Source organism: Brachionichthys hirsutus, chromosome 10, assembly GCF_040956055.1.
Source record: "Brachionichthys hirsutus isolate HB-005 chromosome 10, CSIRO-AGI_Bhir_v1, whole genome shotgun sequence".
Classification (NCBI taxonomy): domain Eukaryota; kingdom Metazoa; phylum Chordata; class Actinopteri; order Lophiiformes; family Brachionichthyidae; genus Brachionichthys; species Brachionichthys hirsutus.
In genome coordinates, this window is record NC_090906.1 from 11,170,069 (window position 1) to 11,193,507 (window position 23,439).

The window sequence follows — 23,439 nt, forward strand, 5'->3', positions numbered from 1 at the left end:
GATAGTATATTATTACGGTATTCTTGTTTTTGTATTTGCTTATATTCCTTCTCATTCTTTCCTTCCTTTTGCAAGTAAATGTGTATCACTTGTGTTAATAAAGTAAAAATAAAAAAAATAGATTTGGATTCAGCTACTAAATAAGTGTATTGATTAATTTAAACAGCGTGAACTGACACAGCTTCAATAGAAAGAGGATGGAATGTTCTGCCAATGTTTCCGCAGAAGTAAATGATCTACATCCAAAGGAATGTTCACTTGGTGAATGGATTTTAAAAATAAATCAATCATGAATCCCCGACCCACAAAACATTAATTTATTTAAAATGAAAAAAGGGCATATCAAACATTTTAAAGAAACACAATACACTGTTCAACAGCAGTCCAGTGTAATTATTCAGTATATTAATATGCTCACATGAACTAGGAAAACGAAATCAAATGTGTGGTCTGGTTGAAATTGTGAAAACTTACAATACAAAGTTATGCAAAAAGAAAAAAAAATATATCAATAAAACAAAGTAAATTCTTGGTTCAAATTACCATAATAGCACAAACAAAAGGCACTTAATGCTTCTGCAAAGTGATTGCTTGAGAATAACCTTTCAAACTTCACTCTTGTGTACAAACAATCATATAGTACATGTAAATGAAGAGTCTAAATATTCTCTCATAGAACCCATAAAACAATACGAAAACATCTGCAGTGTTTTAGTGCATTATCACGTGTTTTCCGTTGGAATGGCTATTCTACGATGTGATATGCATAGATTGTTAGGAACAATACATCGTGGTGCTGCAGTTAGGATACACACCGCTGCTGACGCAACCATTCAAAGCATAGAAAAGTAACAACATTCTGCAGTTTGCATGCTCAGGAGAGCCAAGGAAAATACATAACGTTCGTGGAAGGCAGGATTATATAGACATAATCATCTTTCATGTACGTTGGCGAGGTGAGCTAGTTTGTTAAGCGTACAGCAGAGATAGAACCTGTCCGCATCGGTTTAGGGTAACATTCAGACACACCTGGAGGACACGGCCAGACAAGGTCTCTCACTGTGCTGCAGCATCTCAGGTAGGTTTAGTTTGGTGTTCAGGCAGGACAGAGTCACTATGCAGTATAAACCATTTATCTGACTATGTAGAGCTCTTTGAACACATTAATTTTAGTTTTACAAATTAACTAGGCCTTTCTTCATCAAAAACAACGTGAAATGAAAATATCAGTGAATACTCTGGAGAAAAAAAAAGAAACCCATTTGCTACATCGAAAGAACAAACTTTTTGCAAAGTTTCTGCCACTACTTTGTCTTCACCCTCACTGAGAACAAGACACTGGCCGTGAAGGTTATGTGGGGATATAGTGACATCTCAATGATGTCCAACAATGTGCTTATACTCAAATCAGTGTCAATATTTTGAAGGGACAGCGCTATACACGGGTCCAAAGCACAGCAGGAAGAGCTGGAAAAGGTAACAAGCTAACGGAGCGCAGGATCACGTAGTGAGGACTCCTCTAATGCCTCTCAGACTTACGAGTCAACGTCACTTCAGTTCAATCTCAGAACCATCAATGTTATGGGATGCATTTGTTCTTCGTGATACTGCACACGCAACATAAAAAGATAAATATTACCACTCGCACGTCCCTCACTTGGTCCTTTGCTTGTTCATATATTTATTTAGCAGTTAAAATGTCTTTGAGTGTTTAAATCTCAGTGTAAATGTTTGGTCTTTGCGAGGCCCCCCGAGCGGAGCTGCTCGGAGTTCAGCCCTGCTCCAGACTCTCCGAGACCTGCACAGCAGAGTACGTGGGCGCAGACGCCTGCCGGGTGAAAAACGAGGCGGCTCTCTTCGGCTTCAAGCGTTTGATTTCTTTCCCTGAAGGAACAGACGGATAGATAGATATATTTTTTTATTAAAACAACACTCAGATTGAAGTTACAACAGGGTGACAGTCCTCTGGATCCAAACATACTTTGCCGTTTGTAGGCAAGGACAAGTTAAAGCAACCATTCCGCTCACCGTTATCCACATAGCTGATGGTGTTAAGCGTATGGACTCGACTGCACACGACGCTGTTTTGCCTGTGCAGCATCCCACGGCGCCCGCCACGCCCGTTCTTCTTGCTGCCTTCCTGATCTGCCGGCTGCTGGGAAAGACTCACCTCACCATCCATCTCAGATGCAGCCCCTCCTTCAGACGTGGCCTTCAGCTCCACACAGAACTCAATGAACCCACTCATCAGCTCGGCCTGCGCCACAGAAAATATACACTAATGATTAAGCGTCGTCCTTCGACGCATACATAATAATCAGCAGTACTTTATTTTCTAATAGTCCATTAGCTTTGGATTAGGGCCGGGAGTGATTACGCTTTACTGCCTTTGCCATTATGTAACCCCCCCCCTCCATCTGGTGGCTAACACCACCCTTTCTGACCCTTTAGTCATTGGAAAAACAATAATCATAGAATATGAAAAGTTATTTTAAATCCATTCATTTTTAATTCCAACATCAAATGCAAGTATGACGAAAAATAAATAAATGGCACAGCATCCAACAAAGATACTGTAAAAACACGAGATGGTCCAAAACGACGTTAAGACTACAAAGACCAGCAATGGCAGGTGTTACAAAAAAAACAGAACGCCCCGCTCAACATTTAAGGATACCGAGGTGGCTCACCTTCACTTCAAACATTTTCTTACTTGTTTTGAGTAGATCTTCAGCAGCTTGTTGACAGGCGTCCCGTCCTCCTCGCCATCGAACTCCAGCCACAGAATGTGAGAGTCGCCCTGGTCCTCGGGGTAGCTGTGGTCCCAGGAGAGCTCATTGAAGCGCAGGCCAAGCAGCACATGCTGCAAAGACGATGTGTGGAACAGGAGAAACCCAGAGAAGTGTCAGGAAAAGAAATCAAGACAAGAAAGCAACATGAAAAGTGGCCTTGTGTGTGTGTGTGTGTGGGGGGGGGGGGGGTCACCTTCTCTTTGATGTCCATCACGTAGACTCCCTCCAAGCAGATCCCAATGCTGACAGCTTTGCGTTTTGCCCTTTGCAGGATCCCTTGTGCAGGTTTGTCGATCTCCCCCAGGAAGAAAGCGCAGCTGTTTGTGCAGTTATGATAAAAGACATAATAACTATAGTGATCTGAGGTTACCGTTTGTGAACAGAACATATAAAAAGGACACAGCAAAACACTCTTACCCATAATAAGGCAGAGCGTGGCATGTGTTGAGGTACTGGTGAAGGAGCTCCGTGGGCTCAGCAGACGTGCTGATTTTTCTGTACGCCTCCGAGAGCTTCTGCTCCAGCGCCGCTTGGCGGCTCGCCTTGCCTCTCAGAGTGGAGAGCAACCCTCCACCCCCCAGGGCAACGTGAGCCGGCACAAAAGAAGACAGCTTCTTCTCTCTGTGGAAGCAGACGCGAATTCATGTTCTCAAAATCTCATATTCTGCATTCCTGCCATAACAAAAAGCAATCTGAAAATAAACACAGTTGTTGCTCAATGAGTGCTACAAGCACCAAAAAGCAAACCTCATCTAATGAAAGAAGCACTACTGAAATTGTCAACAGCATCCAAAGCGCTTCAAGCGGCTCGGTCCGCCGGCTGCCTTTTAGAATATGAGGATTGACAGCTGTGAACCTGGTTGTGCTTTTTCCCCTTTGATCCAGTGCATTAAGCTGAAGTGAGGTGCCCTCTCAACACAGCATTTAATACTTGATATTCTAACGAGGCCACCTAGAAACAACCGTGATCTTCAAAAAAATATTCATTTAGACAAGTGCTCGGAGCCTTGGAACAAAACAGTCAAGTATTTATATTTTTTTACCCACTTTAAAGTTCACATCTGTTTATGGCTGTTTTGTGTCTGTTTCAGAAACAGATTTGAGTCTTTTGAGGAATTTTAAGTGCTGCCTTTGGCCATCGGCCTACGGTTACCAACGCCAGATAGTTGCTTCTACATTTCAGCTGTGCTATGGATGAAATAAACATGACAACCCTTACATAAGATGTCTCATATCTCAGACTTTAGCGTCGCTCCTGGACCCGGTCTTTGAGCTTTTTGAAGCTAACATCCCCTACCCTTACGCTTTACACAGCATAGGGTCAGAATTCACATTTTAAACAAAATAAATGCGTTGGACAAATGCTCCATTGTTCCTTCAACGCTTGCTGACTCACCTTATAGTGCTGCTAAACTGTGAGCCATCAAGGCCGGTACCCTCATCGAGAGCAATAGACAAGGCTCCGAGACTCATCCAGTGTTCGGGATCACAGGGGTATCGACCCGCGAGGACGTTGCTCCTGGCCTCCTCATACAGAAGCCGCAGCACAACCTCGTCGTCCATCTGTTCGGGAGTCAGACCACGGCAAGAAGCATGAGCCCAGACAAGCCGAAATAAAAACCCAATTAACACGCTTTAACAGAGAAGTACCGGGAAGGTTAATAGTACCTGCAGCTCTTTGGATTTAGAATAAAACACATTCCGTCGGAACTGGAGAAATGGTTCATCTGAGGAAAAAGCAGCGGCACATTAGGGTCATACAACAATGGATGAGATCATAAAATATGATCACAAATATACTTCTGATGCTTCTTGTAAAGCATGATGATTGTTATAAAGCACTATGACATCGCAAAAGCAATTAAAATCCAAGTCATGCATTATGCATGCCTTTGAATGGATCATATCCCTAATGCCCCGGAAATAGGAGATTCCTATAAAACACATTTAAAAAGGATTGGTGCACATTAGCGGAAAAATGGATTGCGGTTGAGCTATGGTGGAGAGATTGTAACACAAAGAAGGAAAACTAAATGTATTGTGTTAAAGATTTAAAAGGTAAACATGAGGAAAAAATATGTACTCTGTCCAGAAAATATATCTTATGTTGTCTCATCTAATGTTAGTGTTTAATCCCATTAAATGTTCGCTGTAGTTCTCTTTCTCTGAGAGGTTTGGTCTTCAGGTTATCAGATTTACCCTGATTAAACCACTAAGCACCTAGACTTTATGAGTAATCTATACAAGCGCACAGGGAACAGCTGCAGAGAACTGGCTGTTCTTGGCATACAGACAAACTTCCCATTTAGAAACCAGTTTTGCGAGTCTGAAAAGTTCAAGGCATAAACTCAGAGAACACATTTACCGTATTGACACAGTGAAAACGTACCGTGAACATTTAACACAGCTTGTATGTAATTACATTTCTCCTCACCACAAAACCCAATTCTGAACAAAATCATAGCGTGTCATCCAGTCTAGTCTCTTGTTTTGGGAAAAAAAGTTTAAACGTAACAGACCGAACTCTGACCTTGGGAAATGTCTTCCTCTGAGGCCTCAGTAAAGCGATACAGCAGGTCCTGCCACTGGCGACACAGTTTGTACGGCTGATGCCTTTGTTTTAACTGCAAATCTGAGGAAGAATGAGAACAGTGCGATAATTCTTGTGGTTTTGGAATTTTCTGGTAAGAGGCTATTTTTACTTTTTAGCATGTTGCTCAAGGCACAGCATTGATGAATCTGAGGTGTTTGGAAGGGCGCTCTTACCAAGCAGCGGAGAGCAAAGCCAGAAGGTAAAAACATCCTGCGCAGACTCAGGAATATGAAGGGCGACCCGAACGCTGCGGCCCAGCTCCTGCACATTGACACTACCGAGCCCCTCCACACCTAAAAGTACCGCACTCTCCCCAAAAAGGTATATTATTACCTCTTGAGCTGTAAGAACACACACACACACACACACAAACAAAATAAAGAAAGATTAAAAAAAAAAAAAAAAAGCACACATTGTAAGCCTTTGTGTAAAAACCTCAGTTGCAAATCAAATCAAACTTTCGTTTAAATTCATTTGACTCAAATGAAATTATTTACATTAGAAAACACAGAAGGATGTTATTATGCACTGATCATTTAACTGGCTCTACACATATTCCATATTTATTTTTATGTATTTAAATGTCTTATAATTATTATTTAAATTTGCTGCACTGTACCACGTGAAAGAGTTGCAGAAGAAGCAACACTTCCTCTATTCGACTGATCATCGGATGAATCTGGGGGGAAATGGTCATCTGCGTCCATCTCGAACCTGAAACACAAAATCAGTCAGAATCCTCCAGACAGCCTGACAATACGCGCATCCCCTCCGCGCCTGCACAGATTAATAACTTTTAAGTACTTTTTCTTAAACTACAAATGAGTCACACCCCACGACCAGCCTGTTAGCAAGCTACCAAGGTTTCACTCGGTTGCTCTATTACACACAAAAAATGGTGGAACTATCCCAGGAAAACATTTCAACGCAGCTGAAATGACAAATGTTAGCTCAGAGGTAAAGTTAGCTAAAGCACTAGCGCTGGACAACGTCAAATAACTAAAGCGGAGAGTTAAATCTGACTCAAGACTCTCTCACCATGTTTATTAGAAAAGAAAGAAAGAGAGGAAACAAAACGTGCCTGCCGTCCACTTTACCTGCCCGCCTGCTTGCAGCTAATGCGCCAGATAGCTATTTTATAAATGACGATAGCCCTGTTGTGGCTACCGGCAAACACACAAGCTAACGATATAAACAAGCCGTTGCTATTTCCCTGGCTACGGCTACTACGGCTAGCCGCCAGTCCGGCTAGTTTTCCGGGCAGCTGCTGCTGTGCGAGTCGGCGACGAGGGAACGAATCGGTCGTTTTGAGCCCATCTTTACTGGGCGTGACGACCGGATTACTTCATCGATGAAGCTGCGAGGAAACGGTCAAAGTGTTCGTTTTAAAATAATCCAAGAGTGAATTAATTATATTTCTTAAAATAACGTCCACATTTTAATGTATTTTTTTTTATATATACTGTACACATAAAAAGTGGTTCGAAAATATCGGATCCTGAAAATTACTCGGACACACGCCCCCCTGACGTCATCGCGTCTGCAACTACTAGTGACGTACTTAACAGCTCAGGCGTCAGATTACATTCTCTTATCTGTCCCAGGAGAAATAATAAAACAGGTACAAATGAAAACGAGACAATGGCTGCACTGAAATTCAGGCCAGATTAGATGCAGTAATTGCATATTATTAGTCCTCTGTCTCACCATGGAGCAACAAAATACTCACCAGATTACAGCAGCGTAAAGTCGTTTAGTCGGCTGTGAAGTTACAGTTACGATTCAGAGCATTACAGATATTAATATCGCATTATTGGGATATACAGTTTGGGGGATTTTCAGCAAATGTAAATGAGAAATCGCTATGGTCTTTATCTATTTTATCCAAATATGTTTGATTCTAGGTATTCAATGCAACAAGATTCAAGTAAAAAAGAAAAACGTTTTTTTTTTTTTTTTCTACCAAACCCAAGAAAAGCACTCCAGACTCAGTCATGTTTTAAAAGGACCTTTACTAAAGCTATTCACATCAGATTAAATCACAAATAGATGCATTAGGTTACCCAATTTGTTTTTGTTTCTGGCAACAAAGAATGAGTAGAAAGAATAATTGTCTTTGATATTTAATGAATTAGCCAGAGCATGGTGGAAAACGCACTTCACATAGCATTTCAAAAGTTGTATTTTATTATCCTAATTCTGTCAGTGTTTTGATTTTTATGTGTAAACAAAGCCTCTGTATCCGTCCCTCTGTATCTGGTGTTCAGATGTGTCTACCTGCAAGGACAGCAGATTGAGCATGAACAAATGAGATTAAAAGCTTTAACGCAGATGTCAGTACAGAGGGCACACTTGATGGCTTTCACTGCATTACTGACATCGATTAATCAGTCGCCATAATCTCATTTCTTTCACTGAGAGCAGAAAGGTGGAATTTGAATTGGAACATATTGTAATATACATTTACATATTATGGTCATCTGACAATAAATCAAAAATATTTCTAAATCTTTGGAATCCATATCAATTTGCGGTATGTTCTGTGTTCAAATTGACATAATGCCGAATTCGTTGCTCTATCTGTGTAAAGGTTATTTACATGTGACTGTGTACATTGTCTGGGTTCAGGTGGTCGGTGGGGCAGCAGCTGGGGCAGCACTGCCCTCTTCCACCTGGTTCTTAAATAGAAGGAACTTCAGCACGGGGTCGAGGTATTCCTTAACGGTCTCTTTCACTCCTTTCTCGAGCAAGTACCCCTCCGTCTCAATCTCTGTGTTTTCCTTGCCAGCCACTGCTTCCATTGACGTCTGCAGGAACCTCAGACTCACCAACACAGAGGCCTAGGAAAGTGGAAGAGAGCGAGGTGGGAAATTCATCAAGAGTGCATCCGCACAGAAGACAAAACGGAAGTGGCTTATGAGGAATATTCTAAAACCTACCAATCAGAACCTAAATCTGACAGATGAGAAACTGACATTCACTCTCAATCCAATCCACTTTATTTATAAAGCACATTTCACAAGCTTGCTGTACAAGCCCAAAAATGAAATAACAATAAATTAAGTTAGGATTCTCATCAAATAGGTGATTATACCATACAAATACAAGCAATTAAAATGTTAACTTTAACTGCCTTTAGTCTTCGTTGTCTCATAGCATACCTGTAAGAGGAAGACTGAGAGCACGCCGGCACCAATGGTGTTCATCAGGCTCATGTAGTAGTTGACCAGGGCCTCTCTGCAGCCTCGGCTGTAGATGTTGAGCTCCTCGCTTTGGTATTCATAGTTGTAATGAGCCGAGTTGTTGGTGAGCTGATACTGGATGCATGGCCGCGGAGAGCTGGGGTTACAGCAACTGAACGGGACGCCATCGAGCAAGTAACGGCCGTCCACGTTGCTCTTGATGCGGCTAAGGAAACAAGTGAAATGCATGTCTCAGAATATTAACATGAAGTGCTCAGATTTTTAGCAGTAACATTTCTACTGTTAAAAACTTACATGCATACTTTTAAATAAGTCATTTTAAGTATGTTCTTCAAGTATGAGCATCATCAGATTTTTTTTAATTAATGGATTAGCTACATTCCACCACTGATAATGTGTTTCTTCGTGATTGTTTGCCGGCACTACAAGCACAGATGAACTCACTCTTTCACTTCCTTAGAGCTGAAATCCAGGTAGCGGTTGCTGATCCACTGGACCTCGAACCAGTCCCTGAAGTCGTTGTTTCCGCAGCACTGAAACTCCATCTGCAGGCGATCAATGTTTTGTTTCTGGAAGCACCGGCCCGGGGTGTCGGTGTCCCTGTAGAAGCGGATTCCGTTCCTCAAGCCACCCTTCAGAGAAGATTCCAGGCTGCCCTTCATTACATAGCTCATGATAACCCCTAGTAGCATGAGGACAGTAAAGAAACAAGAAACCGCAAAGTAGGGCTTCAAGAAATTCTTCCAGCGCGGAAATCGCCCGGCATCCAGAGCATCCTGACAGATCTTTGAGGCAAAGTAGTTGATGCCCAAGGAGGCCAGACCAACAATCATGAGGGTGTTGGGCACAATATGAATGTCTGAGTTATCCATTACCTGCAAGAAAATCACACATTAGAAACTATAATGTGACAGAAAGTTTACTTTTGTAAATAAACTTACACAACCTTTGTAGAAAGCCTGTTTAAATAAGGGGGTGAACCAAATTTTTTTGCTATTAACTACAATTTAATGATGAATGACAGTGAAATGGTAATGCTGGAAGCCTCACTGTCTGCAATTTATACATGTATTTATTTTATTCCACATCTGTCATTGTCTTTTTATTATTATTTTAGTCCTCATAGTATATGCGTTATCTTTTTTTTTTTTACACTTATTTTACATGCATAAATCAGGTACGAGCTGTAACATGCTTCTACAATGAAGACGTTTGTTCTTTGTAGTGCTGCAAATAGTTAAATTGGGAAAGGCTTTTAATTGCTAATGCAAAATGAGCTCAGAATATACTGTTTTCTTAACGGAGTATCTTAATCCACTCAGATAAATGGATTAAGATGGACAGATCCTGGTTTATTAAGTGATGAATCAGGTTTGACAGCAGGTCATAGATATGTTGGTCCAAATGTAACTTTTCTTTAATAGAATCAGATCAAATTGATTATTTCAAGGCACTTCATCATATCTTATACCACAACTCTAGTGCACTAGTGTTTAATCAAAACAAAAGCAACTGGGTGAATCAGAAAGTTCCAGTTGGACACTGTGCAGTTAAACTTAGAAAAAAAACCCAAATATTATTACATTTTCAAGTTGTAAATAATGAAAGCCTTAAAATCATGAAGCCTCAGTGTCTTTGCATGTAAATCTTGAACAGCACCTCTGCCCTCCTGTGCAGCTCCGTCTTGAGGATGCACCCCAGGCTGAAGGTCATGGCTCCGGCCACCGTAGCGCTCAATGAGAGGAGCCACAGTCCCTGGGCCAGCTTCACCCTCTTTTGAAAGGGAAACTTCATCTTCATCACCACCATGGTTGCAGCAATTGGAACCGAGTCTCACCGGGAAGGGGAGGGAGTAGGGGAAGGAGAACGAAGAGGCCGCGAGGAACGGCGCTGCGCTTTGTCTGCAAGCAAAGGAGGATAGTTAATAAGCATGAATGAAGACAATTTGAGTTCTATGAATGTGGAAAAATAAGACAGCAACAACAAAGGAAGTCCAATTACAAGCGCAACTTGTACTAGCTTCAGCAATAGAAAAAGAATCATAACAGAAAAAACCTTTTTGAGGTCTGCATCTAAAATTGTGCATCGAGTTTCACCTGATTTGTTTCCTTAAAAACGTCTGAGAAAAGTCCGTCCCCTATCTACCATCCAGCGTGCCACGCAGTGGATTTGGCACACTGGATACTGGAAGCGTCTTACCACTAATGCTCAAGTATCCTATTAAAGCGGTCTGTGAATCCAGGCCATTGTCTGCTCAGCACCCGTCACTCATAAAGATATGTATGACAACACAAATTGAATCTGACAGTAATGTCAGCTTCAATCAGAACAGACCACAATCCCCCACAATCACAGTCAGAGCAGACTAAAAGTATTTTATGAACTTTGTTGGTAGAATTAAACTTGTAGCCAAAATATGTAATACGCCTGCATTAAATATGTAATACACCTGTAATTACATATGTAATGAATAGGACATGCAGACATGCTCGTAGGCATATTTTGTGGCCAGGATTACACACAAATACCTGTACAGATTTTCATGAATCTTGGTAGGGTAGTTTAGGAGGGAAATAATCCCTACAATGTTGTAGGGTATCCAGATAAATGAGGGGTTTAGATAATTAACTTTCTCTCCTTTTTGTCAGTAACAAATAACCAACTGGATGGATTGCTACAAAACTGGAAGAAATGGAGGACAGCACTTAATGTCTCTGGTCGAACGTCCATCATTTGAACGCCCCAGAACGTCTCTCACAAAGTTCGAGTTGAAACAAACTCCTCCCGAGAGATATCGAAGCCATCCCTTACAAGAAACAGATGAAATTATGTCTTAGTTTGTTTTATTAGATTGTACATGAGTATAGATACACGAAGGACATTGCAACTCCATCAAGAATGTGTTCAAATACAAGTAATTATTTATACAGGTAAGCCGTTTAAACAAATATTTACCCATATTTAAAGCAACATCATGAATGCATGCATGTGTGAATTTTACATGACTTAAAACACGCTTACTAAGAGTACTCAACAAGAAAACACTGATGATTATAGACCATGCTTTACACAGATTTTACAATTCTGACACAAGAAGTACAGTACATAAATATATATATATTATATATTGTTTCATGCAACAAAGCAAACAGATAAACAAAACAGGAAAGGACATCTTTAAACTGCATTTACCCAAGAAAAATAAATTAAGCTATATATTCACCAAATCTAACCCCAGGAGCGGAAGGTACAGGAATTATAGTATACGTTTAAATACAACCAGATTATAGTTTAATCTAATTCGGTTTATTCTGAAATACATATATAACATATTCTGCTTGTACTAAATCATCTCAAGGTTTGGATAGAGCTGTGATTTTGTGTTAAATGGTTACACGACGCAATTACTGATTGTAAATATTAAGAAACAAATGAAGGATCAAGTATGGTTTCTGAAATAAAGAAGTTAAATGGAGCGCTGGTAGAGCTAATCCTGAAGTCAGCGCTCATCAAGCCACACCCGTGGCTGAGCTGACCTGAAATCAGACTTTTTGAACAGAGCCCCCCCCCCCGTGTCGCTGTCACAGCTTTGTTCGCTCGCCTTTCAACACATCATCAGGGATCCCTCCAGTCCAGCCGAGCGCCTCAGGCCTCCCCTGATCTTTAGCTCCATCGGGCTGCGGCTCACATATGAAGTGATTGAGCATCCGCTCAGCTGACTGCAGGCTGACCAGGCTGCCCTCCGCTTCTGACGCGCCGCTATCCATCACCCGGCCAATAGCTGCATCCCTGTCACTGCTCGCTCTCCAGTGATGAATGACCTCGTTGTCTAAATTCTCAATGGCATTGAACCCTTGATGGTGGAGGTCCATCATGGCCGCCGTGCCTCTTAGTTCTTTCTGCGTGTGACGGCGTGCCAGAGAGATTTCTTCCAGGCTAGCCGACCGGATCAGGAAGGCAGAGCCAAGAGTTGGACTGGAGGTGATCCTGTAAGCGCCCTCGCTTGACATGCCATCCCATAGATTCTCGCTGTGGAGAGTGAACTGGAGATGAGGTACAGGCAGTGGGCATGGGGAGTGAGGTCTGATAACATCCTGGTGCCTCCTTGTCCGACCGCTGACCGAGCCTGTCAGTATAAACCGAGGGATCTCATCGCCCAGCTCGGACCAGTCGGATTCCTCCTCCTCTGGAACTGAACCCAGACCCTGCTCCTGCCCGCCGGCCTTGGCTGCTCCATAGTCGCTGCTGTCCATGAACTCAGTGGGAGGGGGGGCGTTTGGGAAGACCACCTGGCTATTGCCATCGTCTGACTGAAAACGGAGATCCCTTGTGTGCAGTAGCGGAGTTACCTACAGTAAGCATAGGTAACAATCTGATCAGGTTATTGATTAATGGAGGGGGAGAATGAAGCGAAAGGCTTTGTATGTATAAAAATCATATTAACACATATATTACCACAGCGGCTAACAGAAAGGCTAACAGAATACCTATCACCCTATTCCAGCTTTCCTTCCCTTGATTCTGTTTCTAAGCATCGGTCTACACTTGCAATTGAAGGAGGAGGTAAACATCTCACATTCATCGATTCCATAATGTTGTCAAATGTTGCGTCGGCGAGTTCGCCCCTCGCTGCTGAAACGCTCTGGTTCAAACGTTCACGCTGTGCTTCCATTCCTTGAGCCTGACGCAGAGAAACACGGTGGGGGGGCCGTCATAGTGGGACGAGTTATCTCTCACAGCTCAGGCATCCTTAATAATTCAGTAGAAAACATTCCCATTCACTGCGAAACAAAAGAGAGATCTCACCTCCGAGTTTTTTTTCTCGAGAAGATTATTCTGTGAATTGTTGTCTTTAGGTCTAAAACAATGGAGGCGAGAGAGAGAGAGAGACCGCAATTACTATTTATAGATTAAAATTTGCACAACATAAATGGTAAAAATTCTACCGATAATTGTTGTGATTTAGAATGACATCACAACAAATCGGTTATTGATCATCGATATGATTCCGTTGACTCTTTATGTATTTTGTGGGTGTGTTTCTCACCTCTCTGTGAGGTTGCTCAGCTCCATACGAGTTTGCTGATGCTCCGCCTCCAAAACGTTTTGACTACTCACAAGCTCCTCCCCTAAACACCCCAACCTCGCTGTCTTCGGGACATTTTCACGCAGTCCTACGTTCTGCTGCTGTGCCACCCCCTCGGGGTGGATACTTGAGGAGGACAAAGACGAGTTTCACAAAAAAACAAGTACAACTACAAAGATAAGTATCTCATATGTATACCAAAACATATTAACATATTAATCTATGTATAATACCATGATCACTTCTTAGGCTATGACCTCTACCAGCTAAAGTCCCTGAATACAAAAACACTTACACGATTCTACTCAGCTCATGTGCTTCTTCCTGTATTTGAGAAATCAAAATTATTTTCAGAAGGCAAATGAATACAAAACACCATTGACGACGCACCATCAAATAAAACAACAAGAACAAATGAACAATCGATTTGGGACTGTCAAAGTTTTGTGCAAGATAATTATCAACTGTTCGGTAACCGTCTCACACATTTCACATATCGACATGAACTCTGGTGCCAAAATCAATGAGTGGAACATTATGATATAATCTGCAAATCAAGCGTTTATAGCATTTCCCGAAAATGACTTTATGTTTTAACAAGAGTCCTGATCATACAATACAATTTAAACCCAAATAAAGTTGGCATACTTTATATAATGATGAAGCCGTGAAGCTGCTATGCCCCGCTTCCTGACTGGAGAGGCTGCTAGCATTCCTGAGTGAATCCAGCTTACTGGACTCTTCATGTCCATAATGATGACTTGGACTGTGGTGGTCTTCATTTTCACGATGGTGGCCCAGACTATGGTGGTCTCCGTGCTCTAGATGGTGGACTAGACTGAGGTGATCTTCATATCCATGATGATGACTTGGAATGTGGTGGTCATCATAGTGATGATGGTGGCCTGTATTATGGTGGTCTCCATGTTCTAGATGGGGTCCTGGACTGTAATGGTCTTCATGTCCATGATCACTGGTTGGACTATGGTGATATCCATGCTCCAGGTGGTGGACGGGATTGCGGTGGTCTTCACCGACATGATGGTGGACCGGACTGTGACCAGACTCATGTCTATGATGATAGCCTGGACACTGGGGGCTTCCATGTTCATTATGGTGGCTTGGACTGTGGTGGCTTGGACTGTGGTGGCCTTTATGCACCTCATGATGACCTGGACTGCGGTGCTGATGGTGTCCTGGGCTGTGATGGTCTTCATATTCTTGATGATAGCCTGGAATATGGTGGTCTTCAAGTTGGCCTGAACTGTGGTAACAATGATGGCCTGGACTGAGATGATCCTTATGGTGCTGAAGAACCGAACTTTGGTGGTCTTCATGGTGATGCTGATGACCCGGAGTGTGGTGGTCTCCTTGCCCATAATTGTGGCCTGGTTTTTGACGGTCTTCATGCCGATGCCGATGACTTGGACTGTGGTGGCCTCCATGTCCATGTTGATGCGCTGTAACATGGTGGTCGTCCTGGTGATGGTTATGGCCTGGATTTTGGCAGTCTTCATGGCAATCCTTATTGTGTGGACTATGGCGGTCCTCAAGGTGATGATGACGATGGCTTGCTTTGTGGAGGTCTTCATGAGGGTCATATCCTGGACTGTGTTGATGACTGTGGTTACCACGATGGCCTGGATTGTGGCGGTTTCGATGGTTATGACGATGGCCTTGATTGCTATGGTCTCCGTGGTGATGGTGATGATGGCCTGGACTCTGGTGGTCTCCTTGTCCATGACGATGATCTAGACTGTGATGGTCTCCATGTTCATGATGACTACTTGGAGTATGATGATTTCCATGGTGATGGTCATGGCCTGGACCGTGGCTTTCTACATGGGGGTGATGAGTTGCACTGCAGTGGTCTCCATGACGACAGACAGGACTGCGGTATTGTCTGTGATGGTGCAGACTTGCTTTGCGTTGTTGGCGATGATGATGATGGTGACGAAAGGAGCGTTGTTCTCTTTGTTGATGGAGTGGGTTGTGCTTGCGAGAAGGTGAATGACAGCGACGGTGAGGAGTTTGTGACCATGAGGGACATCTTTTCAGGCAGCTACCATCAGTGCTGTTTCTACGTTCGTGACACTTGTGATGGGTTGAGTCTGGGGAGCGGTGACCTTGATGGTGGCGCAGGGACCTGCTGGAATGCTTGCTGGAGCTGGATGAGTTTACGTTGGCCGGAGCCCTCTGCTGCTGTCCTAGTTTCTCTCTGCTGCTGTTTTCCTTACTGGATCTAACAGAGGCCTGCCCCGGGCTGCAAGGTCTCTGAGCTTCAGTAACCCCAAGAGTGCTGAGTCTCATTGGGCTGAGCACCTGCCGAGTTATCTCATTAAGGAAGGCGGAGAACTTTGTTTTTTCCTTCATTAAATTCTTCATGGCTTCTCCCTTTCTTCTCTCTTGTTCTTTTTCATCTTCTTTTCCATGCAGTTTTCTCTCTTTTGGTCCTGTGAGAGCCTCCATTGATTTGGCTTTACGGACACGTCCATTATTTCCTGAGCCTCTCCTCTCCCTCTTTGTGTTCTTCATGGTGCCCCGAGTCGTGCAACTGAGAGCGGACATGCATTTACCACATTCCTTTTTTGTGCAACAGCTTTTATCTATCAAGGGGGCAGCTTCATCTCCTTCTTCAAAGTACCTGTGTTTGGAAATGTCAGTACAGGACCGCGAATGCTGATGCTTCTTGGGAGGATATCTATCTGAACAGTCGCTGCTACTCTCAGAGGACAGGCTGGAGGATGACACAGAGGAGGAGGAGGAAGAAAAGGAGGAGGAAGAAGTGGAGGATGAGGATCCTGATGAAGAGGAGGAAGAAGATGCAGACGAAACCACCGAGGAACTCAAGGGGGTTTCTGAAAGAGAAGCACGGCGATGGCTTTGCTTTTGATGGTAATGGTGGTGATTGGAGCAATGATAAGTGACAACGCTGTCATCGGCTGTTGAGTGGGTGCTAATTTAGAAAAAAGCAAAACTGGGTGTTAAAAACCAGCAATTTCTTTTTTTCTTTAACAGAAAATGTGTTTGTCAAAGTTCAGCAGTAAAGTCTATACATCATTTGATCTGTTATATGAAATAAAATAATACAAATAAATACAAATGCCATGATGATGGTTGAAGAAAATGTCCAAACTTACTCGTCTGTGTCGTTGTCATGTTGCTGCTTTTTGTGATGATGATGATGATGATGATGATGGCATTGATTTTTCTGAAAGTGTTTTATTTGTTGCATTTTTGAGTCAGCAGTCTTTCCTTGCTTGTGGTCCTTTTCTCGGTCACACATTTCAGGCTTCCAAGCTCTGACTCCTCTTGCGCGTCAGGAATTTATCTTCAACTGGTGCCACAACTGAGACTCATCAGTCGCAGTGATGCTGAGCTCTGTGGGAAATATTGTGCTTCTTTAAATATACGAAAACAATTCTGTATAATATTCACGAGAACAATTTTTCTTTACTACTTCAGAAGATTTCCACAAAAATAGAAACATTGTCACACCTGCAATTTAAAGTAGTATAGTGGTAAATTAGGGAAGAAAAAAAACTATAGGACTACAACATAATCAAAATCTACTAAGTTAGTGTAAACCAATATAGGTTAATAAAAATCAATGTGATTTATAAAAATTGTTCAATTGGATGAAAAGGGTGTACATACTACCATCAATGCATTGCAACATGCAGGAAAAGGCTAATAAAAAAACTGTTCCATGCAGGTCATTATTTATTTATTTATATTTATCAAATTCATCTTTTAAAGTTACAAGCAATGCTTCAAGCATTTAGTTAGAACCATTCTCAGTATCGACTACAGAGAGTGATATGCAATCTACTATAAAATTAACTTCGGTACTTACATCCTCGTAGAAGCCACAGGAATGTCAGTCAGTGGCGTTCACTGAACCTTTCTGTGTGATGCTCCGTCTAAATGAACAGTAAAACACGAGAAACTGACGCATGCATCGATATATACTCCTGGCTGGGTCATCCAATGACAGGCAGGCCAGTTGTGAAACACATTAGGCCCTATTGCGCTGCATGCTGGGAGAGGGAAGCAGGTATGAACCGAGATATTCCGTAGAAAGAATGCAAAATAATAAGCGAATCATCACAAGGAGTCACTAAAAAAAGCATCCGAGCAGGATATCTATTGTCTTTCAAGAAATCTTTATAAATGTTAAATTAACATAGAGTCTAAACATGCATGCAGACAGATGATTAATCTATGTAGTGTGTCTATTTGCATAAAAGACAGAAACCTTCATCAATGTTAGAAAGAAAGTCAAAGTCAGCACATCTTGTGCATGTTCTTCTATTTTGTGCCTGGTGATGCATTAATGTCTGTGATTCACTGCGCTGACCAGAAACACATCATCTTCCAACAACTCATTAGTCAACCTCCACTGATGACACCTACTATCCTCTTTTGTTATTTAAGCCTTCAGAATGAGAACGAAAATAATATCTGATGAACCGGAATCTCAAAAAATCACCCTTTGTGTCTGCAGCGCATCACAAAGGGTCATTTTCCACCTGTAATTCCATCCTAAGAGCAGAAGTAGAAGCGCACGGAGACTGTGCTGGTCACAACGCACGTTAATTACAATGTGATATTGATTAGAGTTTCCTCATTATGCCAGTGTGCTGGTCAATCGAACAACTCACAATTACTGAGGAACACATTGAACTCCAATAGAGCAACAAAAGCAATCGTACATCACGAAACATTGTGAGAATACCGTATATATAATCACCCATCATGACTTCATTCCATTTTCCCTACAGAATTACACAAAACAATACAAACAAGTCTCGTGGTGTGATGCTAGTCCCTGATCCGCCATACCCGTTGTGATATTGGAGCATGTGTCATTATTGCCACCGGCAGGTTTCCCTGAATCAATGCAATATGGTCCAGATCCGGTGGCAATCGATGACAAGCCGACGCTGCCGTGACAGCTTAGAAAACGCAATGGAAAGTTAGGAGAGGCAGCCCAACCACATGTATGACTGTGACGTTTGGAGGACTATTTATAACATCGCTCTCATTCATGAGATCGATTCATGAAGTGGGATGTTACCACAAATTCCAAGGATGGCATGTGATGAAGTCAAGTCATACAGGATGTCATCACAGACTCGATAAAGAACAGCGCGCTTTAAAAGAATGAATGGGCCGAAGAGCTATTCTGAACTGATGATAACGAACACAGAAAATCTGGAGCTGGTTTTTCTGGAGAACTTGTGGATGCAGAGCAAGAAGCCATTTGTATGAGAATGTTTCACCAATATTCAATGAAAAATGTATTTTTAATTGGTTACATTTACTGCATTCATTAAATAATTGTGTTGAATAAAGAAGTTAAATGTGACAATAAACCACCGGCCAATCACAAGGCCGAGCTCCATTCATCAGGTTTACCTCAGACGTTGAGTCGACTGCCTCAGTCAGCAAAAGGTACAAGATGTTCAGGTACAGGATGGAGGATTATAGCCAGGATTTTATTTTACCTGCACCAAGGAGGCTACTTTCCTGAAGGCGTTTGCCTGTTTATTAGAAGGATTATGGAAAAACTGCTGGATGGATCTTGATGAAAAAAGAAATTGAAGATGGGGCTTGGTCTAACTTAGATCCCATTAAACTTTGAGCGATCCAGATACCCATCTGGATGCAAAAAAAAAAAGGATATCTGGATTTCCCCACTTGGAGACTTTTTCATGGATGGTGTAAATCCAGTTACGAGGAGAATGAGATGCTGCGGACGTTTCTAGTTTTGTCATGGTCAAAATGACAAGCGAAGCTACCTAGTGACAAAACCATGAATGAGATACAAGACGATAATGAGGTGATAATCAAGTACATCCACGACCTTTACGAGCCAACACTTGAAATAAGATAAAAAAACGCCATCTTTGAGAGTCAAGTACGTTAACGTCAGAGACCGTTGTGTTTTCCACCATGGTGGGAGACTAAAAGTGAATCAATGATTTTTTATGTACCGTCATTACTCAGAAATGATTTTAGCACAGCTGTTATTTCGAACAATGTGTGTAGCACAGAGAGTGAGTCACTGAATCTATCACACTCTACCACCGGCCTGTGCTAGCAGCAACATGCTGCTGTATAGCCAGTAGCTGCTTCACACACCAGTCAGTGATAATATAATATCTTCACAAGGACATTTATACTCTCAGTTATTCATTCATTCTAAGGACATAACACAATGTTCCTCAGGAATTCTTTGTACCGAGATATAAGAATTCAAAAACTGAAATTCCATCATATTCTGATTTAATAGACATCAGGAAAATGTACACCCAGCACAGCAGATCTAAAAGCAATGCACTCGATTTCAAACGTCAAGCAGAGACCCATAAACAGCTTTCCGTTAACGTGTAGGATATATTAAAGGTCTGGTTCTGGCTACGTCTTCTCTAAAGAAGAAACAACCAAGGCCACTCAAATCAAAGCAGCAAGAAGGTTCGGCTTATAAACATATTAACGTCACAAAACAGTTTGTTGCTGGATTTATACACATTCTGACTTTTCTGCCAGCAAAAGGAAAAAAAGCTATTTTAACATCAGTAGTGTTTGATTTAATTTCAACTGATCTTATGAACAAATTAAATCACTGCTATGTGGGCTGGAAGCGGAAATAGAAAGTCTACTCCAGGATTACAGGAGACTTCGTCTATACGCACCATTCATTGGGCGCCTTTGGGGTTTTGGGGTTGTTTTCCTTGGATCACAACTGAACGTTGTGAATTTGTTCTGGTCCGTGGCCCTGTCTCTACTTCCTGATGTGGATGTGAACAAGTCTCTTTGTCATTTCAAGTTGGACAAGCAGCTCCCTCTGTTGGGCGAACCATGTCGAGGACAGTCCCATTTCATACACAGCTTTCAGGTAAAATGCGTAACAGAGGCAGAGGAGGAGAAAAAAAAAAAGAAGGCAGGCTTGCAAATCAGTTTTTCCCAACATGGATGTTGGGGTTCAGAAGAGGATCTAAATTAGGATCTGATCCTGCAGTGGCACGTCCAAGTTTGGCCATGATGATTATCAGCGTAAAGAATCCGAGGACTCCGACCAGAAGAAGCATGAAGATCCGTTGTTTCAAGGAGAAAGACGTTCGCTTTCCACCTGTGCGATTTCTGAAATGAGAAAATAATTCATGGGTGAATAAATAAAGAGAAATCAGAGATCATAACAATGAACAGAGATTTATTCATAGCGCATGAACAACAGTATTGTTACTAACTTCAGAACTTGAGCAAACCAACTCAACGCCGGTCGTCGTCTGTATTTGTCATCGTCAAAGTCAATCTGCGTGGTGGAGCTGTGACCGATGTCCCGAGTGTCGTAGATCTTTCTTGGTGACGATGCTTGAAAAGCAAAACCAAATGCAGAATAATAAATGTTTGGGTGTGCGTGCGCAAAACCGTTTTGAATGTTTCAGAGTACATAAAGAACCCGCCCCCGGGCTGTAGAATTGATTTACCTGTGTGCATAGTAATCGTGTCACTAGCGGCAGCAGCAAAGTTCACCACAGAGTGCTCATGGTTTCCATTCTTGTGAGGACCTCCAAGGTCTTCCTGTGCTGGCGGTGAGGCTGAATGTGGTGGAGGGGTGTGGCCGGTGTTGTGTGAGTGGCTGTGGTAAATGTTTTTATCTTGTGCTAAGGAGAAAAAAAAAATTTAGCGATCATACCAATCAATAATATAGTCTAAAAAGCAACAATCAGTCTCTTAAAGCTCACCGTCAAACGCTGACCAGTCAGTGTAATCAGAGACATCATTGGCTGAAGTCTCCTCAAAGACTACAATTGGCTCCTCAATCTGGCAAAACAAAAGATTACATTTGAGTTTTATATGTGCATCTACTGGCTTTGAGGTCAGTAAATGAGCGATTTTACAATAATCGTCCCTCACCAGTGGAAGCCCCAAACCAGCTCTCGCCCAGTTAACAGAGGCCAGCTGTTCTTTCAGCACATCTGCAATAGGGCTGGCCAAGTTGGCAGGTGGAAACACTGGACCCTGACAGACCGGACACTGGTACCCTGCTGGAGCCGTATGGAGGGGCAGCCGCGATGCCGAGTCGTTGAGACAGGACCAGTGAAACACATCTGCCAAAGGAAAGACGAGGTTCAAATTAACAATCATCACAAACATTTTCATTAACATCATATGGTGATGAAAAATAAACCGGATGATCTCACCATAGCAGACCAGCCTGACGGTGTCTTGAGCCGTCAATGGGGTATTACATAAAGTGCAATTGGGGTTGTAATCGCTGTCCTGAAGCCATTGCAAATACGACTGGACAATACACTAAAGGGTAACAAATGGGGGGGGGGGGGGGTTAATGTATCAATTCTAGTTTTGCACTAAATTATCTTACAATTGTTCAGCTACTGACCTTGTTGTGGTTCAATACGAGGCAGTGCTCACACACATTTACACGGTGTTCAAAGCAGAACAAATTGGTCACCTTTCGCTTTGGACACTTGCAGAGACCCATAGCTACCTAGGCAACACTGCAAAACAAAAAAACAACACTCCTTTGAACCACAAGAGAATAACAGAAGTACTTTGTTTGTAGAAAAATCTTGTGCCAAAAACATTTGTTTAAGTATTAACCCTAAGGTTATTTGTTTTGGTTTATTTTATCGATTTATAAATATGGTATGATATATAGGTCACGTTAGGATCAACGCTTGTGATCGTGACTGGGGATTTTGTTCATCATATGCTATCTTTTCCTGAACTTACCAGCTCGTTGCATTGTAGCAACGTAAATGCGGACAGTCTTACGTCAGTTTTGTATACTAAATACGTGTTTTATTACAGAATAACACGTACCGCAGCTTAACTTTCATCTGAGATAATATGAGCTGCTACATTAGCTTAAAGTTACCAGGTGAGGTATCGTCAGCGAGCTTATCTAGCTAGCTGCTGGAGTTGAGGTAGCTCAAACGTAAATTGAAAATAATATAAAGTTACCTGCCACACAGACTTCACTCAAGTCCCGTCGATTTCTGGTTACGTTGTTCAATATTCATTTGAACTCCACTGTCAGATTCACGTTGAGGTTAGCTTCGCGAACTGTCAAAACATTCCTACTTAAACGGCTACTTCCTCTCTACGTGCCACGTCTCTTCCGGTTTTGCGTCTTCTTCGTGAATCTTTAGAAGAACCAACTCGGCCATTCTGACATCTACGGTGTCGGAGTACAAATTCATTTAGATTACTTTTAAACCGTGTTTTCATCCTATAAAAAATGCATACTGGTATACTGTCCATATATAAATACCAGCTCTAAAATATCTCACCCATGGCGCACAGTTTAACAAGTCGCTATTCGTTTATCATCGTAAATACCGCCATTTTGTTTTCTTCTTCACTTGCAACCTTATATCCTAAATCGTCGTGAAAATGCACATCAGCTCAGACTACAGGGGAGGAGGCTTATCTACATTTTACACTAATCTGCCGACGAACACGTCACTGTAAATGTAATAAATACATAAAAACACTATTTACCTAATTCCTCAATAAATCACAGCTTTTTATTTGTTTGACTTTGGCTCTGAGGAAAAGACAGGAGGCGGAGAAAAATAATAGAACAATAGAATAGCAAAATATAGAACAACTGGGCCCTTGGTATTGTAAAAGTCTGACTCTATAATGCTTCTTTGTGCATCTGACATTTCTGCCTTTTCCTGTGTGCAACTTGTGCAAAGGTGCTTTACATCAAGGTTCCTTACTGCC

At 42.1% G+C, this 23,439-nt stretch overlaps 5 protein-coding genes across 5 annotated transcripts; all 5 read right to left on the minus strand.

Annotated features, from left to right (window-relative positions):
- Positions 1–301: 301 nt before the first annotated feature.
- On the minus strand, positions 302–6,567 carry frmd8 (FERM domain containing 8). The gene is made up of 11 exons (XM_068744534.1): positions 6,483–6,567; positions 6,005–6,099; positions 5,559–5,726; positions 5,323–5,424; positions 4,461–4,519; positions 4,189–4,355; positions 3,210–3,413; positions 2,986–3,109; positions 2,714–2,863; positions 2,029–2,257; positions 302–1,884 (listed from the first exon to the last, which is right to left on the minus strand). The coding sequence occupies exons 2-11, from the start codon at positions 6,090–6,092 to the stop codon at positions 1,772–1,774; spliced, it is 1,404 nt and encodes a 467-aa protein (XP_068600635.1). The 5' UTR covers positions 6,093–6,099; positions 6,483–6,567; the 3' UTR covers positions 302–1,771.
- Positions 6,568–8,009: 1,442 nt separating this feature from the next.
- Positions 8,010–10,397, minus strand: rom1a (retinal outer segment membrane protein 1a). The gene is made up of 4 exons (XM_068744659.1): positions 10,248–10,397; positions 9,033–9,463; positions 8,547–8,793; positions 8,010–8,225 (listed from the first exon to the last, which is right to left on the minus strand). Exons 1-4 carry the CDS (start codon positions 10,395–10,397, stop codon positions 8,010–8,012), a joined length of 1,044 nt encoding a protein of 347 aa, XP_068600760.1.
- Positions 10,398–12,169: 1,772 nt separating this feature from the next.
- Positions 12,170–14,600, minus strand: si:dkey-273o13.3 (uncharacterized). Its single transcript, XM_068744383.1, has 5 exons — positions 14,509–14,600; positions 13,636–13,800; positions 13,395–13,446; positions 13,165–13,269; positions 12,170–12,937 (listed from the first exon to the last, which is right to left on the minus strand). Exons 1-5 carry the CDS (start codon positions 14,598–14,600, stop codon positions 12,170–12,172), a joined length of 1,182 nt encoding a protein of 393 aa, XP_068600484.1.
- Positions 14,601–15,512: 912 nt separating this feature from the next.
- LOC137900320 (uncharacterized G-patch domain protein DDB_G0278987-like) lies at positions 15,513–16,833 on the minus strand. Its single transcript, XM_068744384.1, has 3 exons — positions 16,815–16,833; positions 15,741–16,616; positions 15,513–15,646 (listed from the first exon to the last, which is right to left on the minus strand). The coding sequence occupies exons 1-3, from the start codon at positions 16,831–16,833 to the stop codon at positions 15,513–15,515; spliced, it is 1,029 nt and encodes a 342-aa protein (XP_068600485.1).
- A 3,123-nt stretch (positions 16,834–19,956) lies between these two features.
- Positions 19,957–22,809, minus strand: zfpl1 (zinc finger protein-like 1). The gene is made up of 8 exons (XM_068744817.1): positions 22,672–22,809; positions 22,088–22,205; positions 21,888–21,999; positions 21,601–21,794; positions 21,429–21,507; positions 21,171–21,347; positions 20,931–21,054; positions 19,957–20,823 (listed from the first exon to the last, which is right to left on the minus strand). Exons 2-8 carry the CDS (start codon positions 22,187–22,189, stop codon positions 20,637–20,639), a joined length of 975 nt encoding a protein of 324 aa, XP_068600918.1. The 5' UTR covers positions 22,190–22,205; positions 22,672–22,809; the 3' UTR covers positions 19,957–20,636.
- Positions 22,810–23,439: the final 630 nt, after the last annotated feature.